A 13,549-nucleotide genomic window follows, 5' to 3' on the forward strand; every position below is an offset into this window, starting at 1 on the left:
CCTGTTTCTAGATTTTGTGAGTACTTGTGAGGATTTCCATGAACTATTAAATGACTAAAGTGAATAAAAGCTACGTACAGAGCAGTGTTACAGTTTCCTGTTGGTAAAACAAGGGACAATGGGGAGAAAGCTGAATGTACACAGAATTGCTGGATTATGCATAAGATGGCTCTGGAAAGACAAGCATAGCTAGTAGCATTGTTATCTACTGGGAAGAGAACTGGGTACCTGGAGAACAGAAAGGGAGATTTTTCAACTTACTCCCTTTTGGCATCTCTTGAATTTTGAACTAAGAGAATTCTCCTCAGTTACTCTTTCAATATCTTCTTCCCGTGGTTCCCCTTCAACCATTTCAGATCTTTTAAAAAAATTTACTTGCAAGAGATCTTATATATCCTGAATAAAAATCATTTCCAGATGTATGTATTGCATATATCTATTCGGCTCTATTCCTTGCATGGTACTCTCTTCTGTCTTTCCATGTCTTAAATTTAAGGACGCCCAATTTATCAACATTTGTCTTTAGGGCTGCTACTTTCCGTGTCCTGGTCACAATACTGTGGTGTTATTTTCTAGAGCTGTACGTTTCACATTTAGCTCTACTTTTGAATTGATTTTTTGTATGCGGTAGGAGTCGAGGCTCATTACCCACCCCCACCCCATATCGGCATTCAATTGATTTAGCTCTATTTACTGAAAATAACTTTCCTATTGCTTTATGGTGGCTCCTTTGTGGGGGAAAACATGACTACATGCCTGTGGGCTCTTCTTTTCCACTGATCTTATATATTACTGTTTTAATGATGTCTTTTCAATTTATAGTAAGTCCAAACATTCTCCAGTGTACCGACCACTCCCCCTCACCCCAACAAGCCACCAAGAGAGTGCACGAAACCCAAACGGGCCTCCTTCTGAATTTCCCTCCTAAAGATGGAAGAAAGGCACTTAGGTAGGAGTTCGCCTTTCAGACCTCGGGGTGCAGCGCCTCCTTCCGGCACCTCGAGGAACGCACGCCCGACACGCACGCGCAGCCTAAAGGCCGGGATTGGACGGAACCTCGCGGGCGGGGCGAGCGAAGTCTCGCGTCACTTCCGAGGCGGGAGGATAAAGTTGATTGACCATGGTCGCGGAGGCTACCAGGTAGGGGTTGGGGAGGAAGCGACCTCGGTGGCGAGGGGCGGAGGGACCGTCCCGGAACTGAGGCGCGCGGGTGTATCCCGACTCGAGTGCATTCCCGGCCCCGGCAAAGGGAGGCAAGAGGGTGTCGAGGCCGAGCAGAGGCCGCGGACCCCGAGCCGGCCTCTGCCGACCGCCGCTCCCCGCAGCTCTGAGGAAAGACTCCGCTCTTGCGCGCTTACACTCGAGCCTTGCCTCTGGCGCTTTCTCTTGGGGCGGCCGACGCCTTCGCTGAGGTCCCGGTGATGGTGTGTGCGGCTGGGAGGGCCTGACATGAGACGGCGGACCCGCACAGGCTAGGGCCTGTCCGTTTCCCCGATTCCGCACCCATCGACGTGAAGCCCCGCGGTGGCGGGCGTGACCCAAGCTCGAGCGCTAGAGGCTGGTGGCGCTGGAGCCTGGCGTTAGAGACCTAGGATTCGCAAAGGAGATCCCGTTTGTCACACGGCAGCGGGGAGGGTTGACTGTGGAGCCCCCGCGGGAAGGGCTTGTTTCAGATCTCTTACTCCCCTAGTCCTTGCTCCGCCGCTTTCTGCCTGTGCGGCTTTGGGCAAATGTCTTAAATTCTTGGCGCCTGGGTACTCGGCAGTAATTTGGGGAATAAGGCGCCCGTATTCGTGAGGTGGTTGTGAAACGTCAATGAGATTGCCAGTAGAATGCACCCCGCCTAGTGTTTTGCCACACAGTAGTTAGGAAATAAGTGGTACCCATAGAACTCTCTTTTAATTTCCCTTGGTATAGTGATCTGCGAGTTAGGAAGTTACTTCTGGGCGCCATAGACACCTATGTTTAGGGAGCTAATACTTGATTCTTGTAGTGGAATTGCCAGGAAGTGCTTTTCGCGTCTTCCAACCGGTATGGAGGTGGGGCTTTCTAAGGGAGTGGCAGGTGGACCAAGGGATCCTTAGCCTGGTGATCCAGAGATACAAGTAGTACAAATGATCTAATTCTTCAGAAGGGTAGGCAGGGGAACTAACTTAGGACTCTTGTCTCTTGTAGAAACTTTTCTTACTCTTCACCACCAAAGAGTAAAGTGAGTGGTATTACATACTTTCAGCGGAGTTACAAAAGCTGAGATTACACACAACAAATATGTGGGGGAGGCGGGCTTTTAGAACACACAGAAGTCTCTCGACTTTTTCCTAAGGTAATGATGCTTTTTATTTCTCCTGAGGCTTAGGATGGGAAGGAGTCGAGATGGGAGGAAGAAGTAGGGTCATGACTGGGCCTTGGTCAGGAGTGACCAATAAGGCTGAGTGCTTCTTCTCGCTGGGATTTTCTAGGCTGACCTTCTGTTGTCCCCAAAGACAGTGTGGTGAAGATTCCAGATTAACAGCTGATGGTAGTTTATGTAGTCCCAATAGGGCTCGCTTTAAAAGGAGGCATTATAAAGATGTGTATGCATAAATTATGTTTTGCTGAATTGATCTTTTTCAGGAGACAGAGAAGACCACCTAATTTGTTCTATTATTTTTCTTTACAACATTTGAAGCTTCTTTAGGATCATTCCTTTTATCCCTGCATGGAGGGTTTCTTTTATTGTAGAAAACACAGACTTTGGAGAAGACAAAACAAAACAAAAATTTATATCATTGGAAAGGATCTTTGTTGTAAATTTTTTCCTGGATTGTAGATTGATTAGGGATCTGGTACAAACACTAAAACAGTAGTTACCATGTTTTAATTTTATGGCATATACTGAGCCATTTGCCCAAGACGGAAGTACTATCTTATCCTAATTATTTTTTAAGGACTTACTTATTTGTTTCAGACACCCCTGGGGAAGGGTGGAACAGAGGGAAAGTGAGAAGGAGAATATTCAGCAGACTCCTGCCTGAGTGTGACACAGGGCTCTCTATTCCTCAACCCTGAGATCATGGATCTGAGCCAAAATCAAGAGTCAGATGCTTAACTGACTGAGCCACCCATGTGCCCGGAGAAGTACTATTTTAGTTCCATTTTTTACAGATGAAGAAATTGAGGCTCAGAGAGGTTGAATGATGTGTCTAAATTTGGAGAATCTAAGAGAGAACAGAAACAATTTTAAAGGGGATTATCTTGGGGAATGTAGAATATACCAGAAGGGAGAGAAAGGTTACCCTTAGATGCTGGAGAACTCTGGAATGAAGGGACATTTTCTCATTAAGTCTTGGAGTCTCCTGCTGGGAGGGAAGGGCACTTAAAGGCAAAAGCCTGTTGTTTTATCTGCATATCCTGGGCCAAGGTCAACACAGCTGGACTGAGGTTCTCTAGGTTTTGAAGTGCAGGTTTGGAATCCTGCTGCCCTGCTCTAATGGGTTGATGATGTACTTTGCTTTTTAAGAACCCGACACTGTATACAAGAGTGTGCAAGCCACATAAATGCATGATCAATTCACATCCAGAAAGAGTCTTGGCTTTATAAACATCTTTTTGAAGGTTGTTTTAATTTTTATTTAAAAATTTTTTTTATTTTTTAATATTTTAATTCCAGTGTAGTTAACACAGTGTTATATTAGCTTCATGTGTACAATATAGTGATTTAGAAATTCCGTATATTACTCAGTGCTCATCAAGATTAAGTGTTCTTGGGGTACCTGGGTGGCTCAGTGGGTTAAAGCCTCCGCCTTAGCTCAAGTCATGATCCCAGGGTCCTGGGATTGATCCCCGAATTGGGCTCTCTGCTTAGCAGGGAGCCTGCTTCCCTTCCTCTCTCAACCTGCCTCTCTGCCTACTTGTGATCTCTGTCAAATAAATAAATAAAATCTTTAAAATAAAAAAAAGATGAAGTGTTCTCTTCCTAGATGTCCATCAACAGATGAGTGGATAAAGAAGATGTATGTATATGTATGTATATATATATATATATATATATATATATATATATATATCACACACACACAATGGAATACTATGGAATACCATATATATTTAGTACTATATATATACATATATGTATTTTTATATATGTATACGCACAATGGAATACTATGCAGCCATCAAAAGGAATGAAATCTTGCCATTTGCAATGATGTAGATGGAACTAGAGGGTATTATGCTGAGTGAAGTAAGTCAATCAGAGAAGGACAATTATCATATGATCTCCTTGATAATGAGGAATTTGAGAGGCAAAGTTGGTGGTTTGGGAGTAGGGAAGGGAAAAAATGAAACAAGATGGCATTGGGAGGGAGACAAACTATTAAAGACTCTTAATCTCACAAAACACACAGGGTTGCCGGGGGGAGTGGGGTAGGGAGAGGGTGGTTGGGTTATGGACATTGGGGAGGGCATGTGCTGTGGTGAGTACTGGGAAGTGTGTAAGCCTGATGATTCTCAGACCCCTGGGGCTAATAATACATTATATGTTAATTTAAAAAAAAATTAAGTGTTTTCTTAATCCCCTTCACCTATTTCACCCATCCCCCCACCCACCTCCCTCTGGTAACCATCAGTTTGTTCTCTATAGTTACGACTCTGTTTTTTGGTTTTTTTTTTTTCCTTTGTTCATTTGTTTTGTTTCTTAAATTAGGCATGAGTAAACACATGGTATTTGTCTTTCTCTGACTTAATTTGTTTGGCGTTATATTCTTTAGCTCCATCCATGTTGTTGCAAATGGCAAGATTTCATTCTTATTTATGGCTGAATTACAAGTATTATGTACATAGATGTATATATACACACACGTATACACAATATATATAATAAGCATGCTATACAATATACATTTACTTATCATACAATATATGTATGCAATATACACATATTATACAATATACATGTATCATATATATATATACACAGGGAATATATCATATGTGTAGGTATATACACACACACAGAGCATTGTATATATATACACCACATCTTTATCCATTCATCTTTTGATGGACACTTGGGCAGCTTCCATAATTTGGCTATTGTAAATAATGCTGCAGTAAACATTGGGGTACATATATCCTTTTGAATTCATGTTTTCTCTTTTTTTAAAAGATTTTATTTATTTATTTGATGTAGAAGGAGAGTGAGAGAGAGAGAATGTACAAGCACAGGGAGTAGCAGGCAGAGGGAGAGGCAGACTCCCTGCCCAGCAGGGAGCCCCATATGGGACTCGATCCCAGATCTCCGGGATTGTGACCTGAGCCTAAGGCAGACGCTTAACTGACTGAGCCACTCAGGCACCCCTCAAATTAATATTTTCATATTCTTTGGGTAAATACCCAGTATTGTGATTCCTGGGTCATGGGGTAGTTCTGTTTTTAATATTTGAGGAAACTCCATACTGTTTTCCACAGTGACTGCACAGTTTCATTTCCACCAACAGTGCCAGAGGATTCTTTGCTCTTCACATCCTCACCAACAGTTGTTTCTTGTGTTTTTGGTTTTAGCTATTATGAAAGTTGTGAAGTGATTAGCTCATTGAAGTTTTGATATGCATTTCCCTGATGATGAGTGATGTTGAGCATCTTTTCATGTGTCTGTTGGCCATCTGGATGTCTTTGGAAAATGTCTGTTCATGTCTTCTGCCCATTTTTTAATTGGGTTATTTTTTGGGGGGGGTGAGTTTTATAAGCTCTTCATATATTTTGGATACTAGCCTTTTATTGGCTACGTCATTTGCAAATATCTTCTCCCATTCAGTAGGTTGTCTTTTTAGTTTTTTAAAAAATATTTTATTTATTTATTTGACAGAGAGAGAGATCACAAGTAGGCAGAAAGGCAGACAGAGAGAGAGAGAGAAGAGGAAGCAGGCTCCCTGCTGAGCAGAGAGCCCGATGCAGGACTCGATCTCAGAATCCTGAGATCATGACCTGAGCCGAAGGCAGAGCTTTAACCCACTGAGCCACCCAGGCACCCAGTTTTGATTGTTTCTTTCACTCTGCGGAAGCTTTTCATTTTGATGTAGTCCCAATAGTTTATTTTTGCTTTTGTTTCCCTTGCTTTAGGATACATATCTTTTTTTTTCTTTTTAAGATTTTATTTATTTGTGAGAGAGAAAGAGAGCATGAGCAGGGGTGAGGGATAGAGGAAGAGGGAGAAATAGTTTCCCTGCTCATCAGGGAGCCTGATGCGTGGGACTCAGTCCCAGAACCCTCGGATCAAGATCTGAGTCAAAGGCAAATGCTTAACTGACTGAGCCACCCAGGTGCCCCATAGCACACATATCTTGAAAGAGTGATGTAATAGCTGATGTGAAAGAAATTACTGCTTGTGACCTCTTCTTCAGGGTTCAAAATTTTAGATAATACTTTCCTATGGTGTACTTAAAATATTTTATTCAGATTTGCAACTGTATGTTTGTATAAAGGGAGCCGTGTTTGTGTTCTAGTCAAGAGCGTGGAATGTGTCTTCCCTAACATACTTTCCTCTTTTTCTCCATAATTATAACAGTAAACATTCATTGAATGTTGTATGCTCAACTTTATGCTAAATATGTTCTTACAATAACTCTGTAAAGTAGCAATAGTTATTTTTAGAGGAAGAAATGGGCTCAGAGATGGGAAGAAATTTATCCAAAGGCAAAGAGCTAGTAAGGGCAGAACCAGTTCTACGTACTCCAAAAGCTGGTGCTTATCTGTGTACTTCAGTCATTCCTTCATTTAGCAGAACACACCTACTCTCTACCAGCAATGTGCTAGGTGTCGGGGATACAGTGATGGCCAAAACAGACAAAATCCCTGTTGTCAGGTTGCTTCTCAGTCTAACAATGGTGATAGGCAGGTAAAGAATTACAAACTAATTATTAATTATGGTTGTGGTGCATGCTATGGAGGACGGTAGAGGGTGCTATGAGAATGTATAATGCAGCCATTTGGCCCCGGGAGGGAGTGAGGAGAGACAGGGAGGCTCTGTTGAGGAAATATTTAGCTGAGACTTTTAAGTATTGAGTTGGAGTTAAATTGGGCAAGGAGAAGGGTGAACCAGGGGGAAGGAAGGGCATGTATGAAGCCTTGAGAATAGGAGGAGCTTGTCTTATAGTTACTGTGTGGCAAATGTTGCCCAAGTCTAACACAAAATGTAGGTGGGGGTCAATATCACTCTCCAGTCTTGGTTTGTTTGCTTCTCAGAATTTATAATGAATTCCACAAACCATATCTATTTTCCAGCTCTGATTGGAGTCCAGCCTCCTTCAAATATGTGATTAGACCTCTGGTTGCCCACAGAATGGGGATTGGGGATGAGAGGAGGGATAAATACCTAAATGGGAGACTTAATTGGCATTGGTAATTTCTACTACAAAGCTAAATAGACACTGAGTGTCAATATTTTGTTTCATCATATTGTCTCTCTTTTGCTAAATGATTTAACAAATATTTTATAGTTGCACTGTGGTCCACACCCTATGTTAGCCACCTAGGATACAAACGTATAAGGACATTCTTTTCCTTTGCCATGCATAATTTAATGTTTTCTTTGCCTTCCATTTAAGATGCTGCAGGTTTTTAAAGAAAGATTTTATTTATTTGAGAGAGAGAGAACGAGAGCAGGGGGAGGAGCAGAGAGAGAGAGACAAGCAGACTCTGCTGAACGTGAAGCCCAGCATGGGGTTAGATCCCATGACCCTGAGACTGTGACCAGAGCCAGAATCAAGAGTCGGACGCCCAACTGACTATGCCACCCCGGTGCCCCTAAGGTGCTGCATTCTTATCAGCATTATTCTTCAACAAATATTTATTTAGCGTTTGTTATGTGCTAGGCACCCGGCTAGGGATACAGCATGAACAAATAGTCGTGGTCTCCGTCCTCATGGAGCGTAAGCTCTCATCTGGGACTGGAAGGCAGAGAGGGAGGGAGAGAGTCAGGGAGATGAGGTTGAAGAGATAGGCTGGGGTCAGACCACACAGGCCTCATAGGTCGTGCCAAGGATTTAAGGCTTATCCTAAGAATGGTGGGAAGCTGTTGAAGAATTTCAGTCACGAGAGTATCATCAGTGGGACTGTGTTAGTAAAAGGTCACTTTGGCTCCTCAGGACTGGTTAGGAGGTAGGATCAATAGGGCTTGTTCATATTTTCACTCTGGGATGAGAAGGGAAAGGGGGTTGTCAGAGCTGATTCTTCATTTTCCAGCTTGTGCTTCTGTGATAGGAACCCCTGGAGGAAGAACATGAGTTCCGTTTTGAAAAAGATGTCTTTGAAATAATCCAAGTGGAGATGTCACAAAGGCAATGATACGGGAGGATCTGGCTCTCAGATGACAGTAATGGGCTAGTCCCTGGCGGGGGGGGGGACCAAACTCTTGTTGGGGGGGGTTTTTTTTTTTTTTTTTTCTTTTCCTTGTATTGAGGGAGCCATCAGAGTTGGGAAAGCAGGGAATAAAATTTCTCCACATTTATGTTGGGGAAAAGTTAAGATCTGCCCACCTAAGAAATGGTCTCCACAAATGTGGAATGAAAGAAGCTAGTTCTGTAATTGAATAAGCATTAACCAGGACTGGGGTACATTGCAAGTACTCTGCTAATGAGATGACAAAAACAAAAAAGAAACTCTACCATTTATAATTCATTACAAACACAGTCTCAAGATTAATGGTAATTTTGTAAGAAGACTTGACAGCACCATTTGATATATATGCTTTGGTAGTTCCTCCTAAATTCACCTGGTAATTGGGGTGGCCATCTGTACTAATTAATTGCCTTTATCTAAAGGAAAAGTAAAACCTCTCTAATCTCCGTGTGCAGGGAATAGAGATGTGTAGGCTAAACTCCTCCGGTGACTGAGAGAGGGGGCGCTTTCTTCCTGGGTATTAACATTTAAAAGAGATGGCTTTTAGGACCTTCGAAAAAACATTCCTGAGTTCTGCAGCTAGCTTATTTAACCTTTAAAAAGATTTGCATACATATCAAAGGACAGAGGAAAGTTTTATATAAATACTAGGTTATTCAAAGAAATGCTCTAAGAAAAAGGAGGGAGGAAAAAAAGATCTCTTTCCCTTTGGAAACAGAGAAAGTCAATTTTTAAAATTTACTTAAACTTACAGTGCAATAAGATGTTGGACTAGAGCACACACAGAATGGGGATTATTCCGAAGAGGACTTTTAAGTGAGTTCCATGTAGTTTTGCATAGTTAGGATACCCTCAAATGGTCAAATGTAGCCCATAATTTCTTGTACCTTGATTCAAAGAAAAATGTATATTGGTACTCCTGGTAGTTTCCAGCCAAAACGCTTGTCTCTCGTAGTTAACTCTTCCAGTGCTTGTCTAGTCCTCCTTAATGTCAATAATGTCATTCCTTAGTTCGACCCAGTGTTAAAAAACAAAAATTCAAATAAGTGAAATTCAAATATTTTATTAGCTTTATTCAGTGATTCATGAATCAGGCGGCATCCCATCTAGCAGACAGAAAGGCGCTCCAAGGAGCTATACAAAATGAAGGACTTTTATAAGCAGAAGAGAGTGGGAACAAGGAAGCCTTACTAGCAAAATGTGGATTGGTTTTGGCAACGTCACTTTCCTTTAGGAGATGGCGGGGGTCTATAAGACAGATTACCTCACTAATGCTGACCGGGTGATTCCTGATTGGCTGGTTTAAGATTCCACTTCTGGAAGAGTCTGAGACTGTAACTAAGTTAAGACTTGGTTTGGTGATGTGGGGCTTACCAAACATGACTGTTTTGGGTCTTTTGTCTTGTTTCTAACCCCATTTATAGACATAGGAGACCTTTCTTTGGTAGGTAAAGTTAAGGTTTTAAAGCAGAAACGAACTCTCCATTAATCTGTTCTGGAAAGCTATAAACCAGACGCTGGAAATTGAGGTTGAATGGCAAATAAATTTAGCTTGGAAGCTACTTGCCACCCACTAAGGTAGGAAATTGAATAAATGCTTTTAGATTCTGCCTGGGCTCTCCCTCCCATGCCCTACGGTAACCTGACACTTGTCTACTCATCTACTTTGTGGAGGGAATGGTCTGCTGATAGCTGCTGATTTAATGGAACGTTGCTTACCAGTAGTTTGAACTTGTTTGCTGTAGCTAGAGCTTTATTTTATCACGTAAGGTCATGTTTGCACTAGGAGCACTATGTTTTGAAGGGAGATGTAAGATTTTCTAGGTTTATATGAGTAGTACTTAGCAGTTTTAAATTGGAAAGTATATTAGGAAACTACTGTTACTTCAAAATTCTCTTGTGAGTATGTATGGTATTACAGTCCAGATTGGCTTAAAACATTAGCTAAACTGGGGGCACCTGGGTGGCCCAGTGGGTTAAAGCCTCTGCCTTCGGCTCAGGTTATGATCCCGGGGTCCTGGGATTGAGCCCCCCATTGGGCTCTCTGCTCAGTGAGGAGTCTGCTTCCCTTCCCCTCTCTCTACCTGCCTCTTTGCCTACTTATGATCTCTGTCTGTTAAATAAAGAAATAAAATCTTAAAAAAAAAAAACAGTAGCTAAACTGAATCAAGGAAATTGTACTGAGTTTCTGTTAAGCAGTTAGCTTGTTTATATTCAATTCTTGCATAAAAGCCTTTGTATTTTGTTTGGGTGATTGCAGCTGAATATGGGAATCTGTTCATCTAGATAGTATTAAAATTCTTCCTTTTTAAGGCTCCAACTAAAGGATTACTAATATTATTATTTACCCCCTATTTATTGCACTTAATGTGGACTTTAGAGTCTGAAAACCTGGTTCAGATCTCTGTTCTGCCACTTGCTAGCTATGTGACTTCAGTCACATAGCTTTTCTCATTTAGCAGATGGAAATCACTATCATACCTACCTCATAGGATTGCTATGAGGAGGAAATGAGATCACGGGTATGGAATATGTAGCCCAGTAAGTTGCAAACGCTAAAAAAAGTAATTGTTATTGGTATTTGTCTTTTCACAGTAGCCATATATGGTAACAAGCTAAAAGTTACTCTTTTAAAGTACAGTTTGGACTTTTGTTTACTGTTATTGTTTCACTCCAGTAAAGTCCTCGTGTGTGTTAAAAACTATCACAGAATAGGTAAAAGATGAATTATATTAGAAATAGAAATGCAGTTCTGGTTTCAGGAGTTGGGATATCTAGTAATTTCTGCTACATTTTCAAGAGATTGAAGGATTGTGATATTATATCTTGTAGGATTGTGTAATTTATAAAAAGCATCTGAAAGCATCATTGTCCTTCTTTTCCTATCAGTTGACAGGTCTTTACAAAGGGCAAGCTTTTTTCTCTCTTCTTAACCTGGAGATTTACAAATTGTGACAAGTGGTGGTTCTTACATATTGTGCATGTGCCTCCCAAGGGTCCAATCCAGTAGGTTGTACAAAAGTGTTAGAGCTTTTGCTCTCCACTCTTTGGGATAGCTATTGGGGCCTGAAGTTCCAGCTCCTGAAAACTAGGAGATAGGAGTACCTCGAGGGAGCCCAAGGTGCTACAGTGTTCAGTTTGCTCATTTCACATATGCTGCCCATTTGTTTGTCATTGATTCAACAATATTTGTGAACATATACCTTGTGTCTGGCACAGGAAACAGGATAGGGGCTTAAACCTCCAGAGAGAGTCCACATGCGGACAGATCAAGTACAGCCAGGTGTTCCAGGAGCTCTGGCATTGAGGCATCAGACAGTCTGGGCTTTCTTCTTGATCTGATTTTCAGGTTGAGAAACACTCACATGAGACATGGCAAGGAAGATAAATTTATTCATTTTCTTTGTTCCCTTTTTTTTTTTTTTTAAGATTTTATTTATTTATTTGTCAGAGAAAAAGAGGGCATAAGCAGGGGGAATGGCAGGCAGAAGGAGAAGCAGCAAGGAGCCTGATGTGGGACTCAATCCCAAGACCCGGGGATCATGACCTGAGCCAAAGGCAGACGCTTAACTGAGCCACCCAGGCATCCCTTCTTTGTTCTTTCTTTTCACCCTTTCTGATATTACCTACCGAATTTCTAAGTAGATAACCCAGTAATCGTAGAGATAATTGGTATCATTTTAATCCTTCCTGCAACTCTGTGAGGCAGGTATTAGACATATTTTGCAGATAAGGAAACTGGCTGAAATATCAAGTAGCTTGTCTAGAGATACTTACCTGGTTAGTCTGATTATTGGTATTTGAACCTAGGTCTGGCTGGATCCAAAGACAGTTTGCTGTATCATATCAGTAATTTGAAATGATCATACCTGTCACTTAAATCTCAATAGAAAAATGGTAGCTGGAAAGTTGATCTTAGGTAAAGATCAAGAGAAATTTAAAAGAAATTATTTATTGGGAAAAAAACTACTGAATTGTAAGAAACAAAGTTTGGTTCTGCATTTTATCAGAAGAAAGTTATGGTTAGACACCTGTAGCAACTGACACCAGGCCAGGGATACTGGATAAAGTGAGAAAGTGTAAATTCTTCCAACAAGAAGCAAATTTCACAGCGATCTAGTATCTTGTTGTTGTTTTTTTTTCTTCTCATAAACTTGAAAATAAAATTAACTGCTTCCCCCACCCCCAACATTTTAAAATTTAACTTGGCCACACATCATATCTGAGAAGCCATCTCTTTTGAAAGTTTCTAGTTGACATGCAGTATTTGATTATGAAGACATTCAGATTGGATGAATTGGGAGACAGAATTTCCATTTGATTAGGTTTGTGTTATGATCATCAGTTTCATTTCTAGTAGTAGGAAAAAGTCCATTAAGTCCTTGGGATGAGTTGAGAAGACTTCTGGTATGATAAAGAGGTTGCAAATTTCCCCCCAAAACCAACTATAAAACAGGACATATGTCAGAAACAAGCATTTCAGAGGTCCAGAAATCAACCAAAGACACACAACAAATTTGAGAAGCATTTCTTCATGAAAACGCATCAAACACTAAGTGAGACCAGTGGGAATCTGTGGTGTTCCTGCCAGAGCTCCTCCCATCCCATCCCATCCCCCCAGCTCAGTTAGTGTAGTAGTTCAACCAGGTGAATAGCTATTTCACTGTTGGGGCTACCTTATTTAGAACAGAGAGAAAACAAAAAACCATGCCCAGAAGCTTTCTTATTCTTATGTTGTGGCCCTGGTTGGGCAAGCAGTGAATCAGTAGACGAGCTGGAAATTTGACAGGACCACGTACTCCGGAGGACTGGAAAGCTACATGTATGAGCATAGTTTGCTAAAAAAGGCCCCAGGCTATCCACACATCCCTGGATAGTGTGCGACTACAGAGGAGTTAGTCACGAGAAAGCTTGATGAAAAGTAAAAGCAGATGAAGACTTGAAAATTGCTTGAATTTTGAAATTACTTCCCATACCACACATAGATCCATCTGCAAAGGGTAGAAGCTGTACTTGTCTGAGGTGTTTGGCATAAATACTGACATACAATGGTTGACCATTAAGATATTCAGATAACCACCAGTAGGAATCCAAGCATAAAAATAAAAATAAGAAGAAAAGAAAAACTGAGCAGAGACATCACTGGCCACATACTGTGAGTGAAACAAAATCC

General features: G+C 41.3%; 1 protein-coding gene across 1 annotated transcript in view; it reads left to right on the forward strand.

Annotated features, from left to right (window-relative positions):
- Nucleotides 1-1,055: 1,055 nt before the first annotated feature.
- Nucleotides 1,056-13,549, forward strand: part of DHRS7B (dehydrogenase/reductase 7B) — a 58,929-nt gene continuing 46,435 nt past the window's right edge. The window contains exon 1 of the mRNA XM_059380912.1: nucleotides 1,056-1,140. Within this exon, the coding sequence (XP_059236895.1) occupies nucleotides 1,121-1,140 (20 nt within the window). The 5' untranslated portion in view covers nucleotides 1,056-1,120. The remainder of the gene's footprint in view (nucleotides 1,141-13,549) is intronic.

Source organism: Mustela nigripes, chromosome 16 (assembly GCF_022355385.1).
Source record: "Mustela nigripes isolate SB6536 chromosome 16, MUSNIG.SB6536, whole genome shotgun sequence".
NCBI lineage: Eukaryota > Metazoa > Chordata > Mammalia > Carnivora > Mustelidae > Mustela > Mustela nigripes.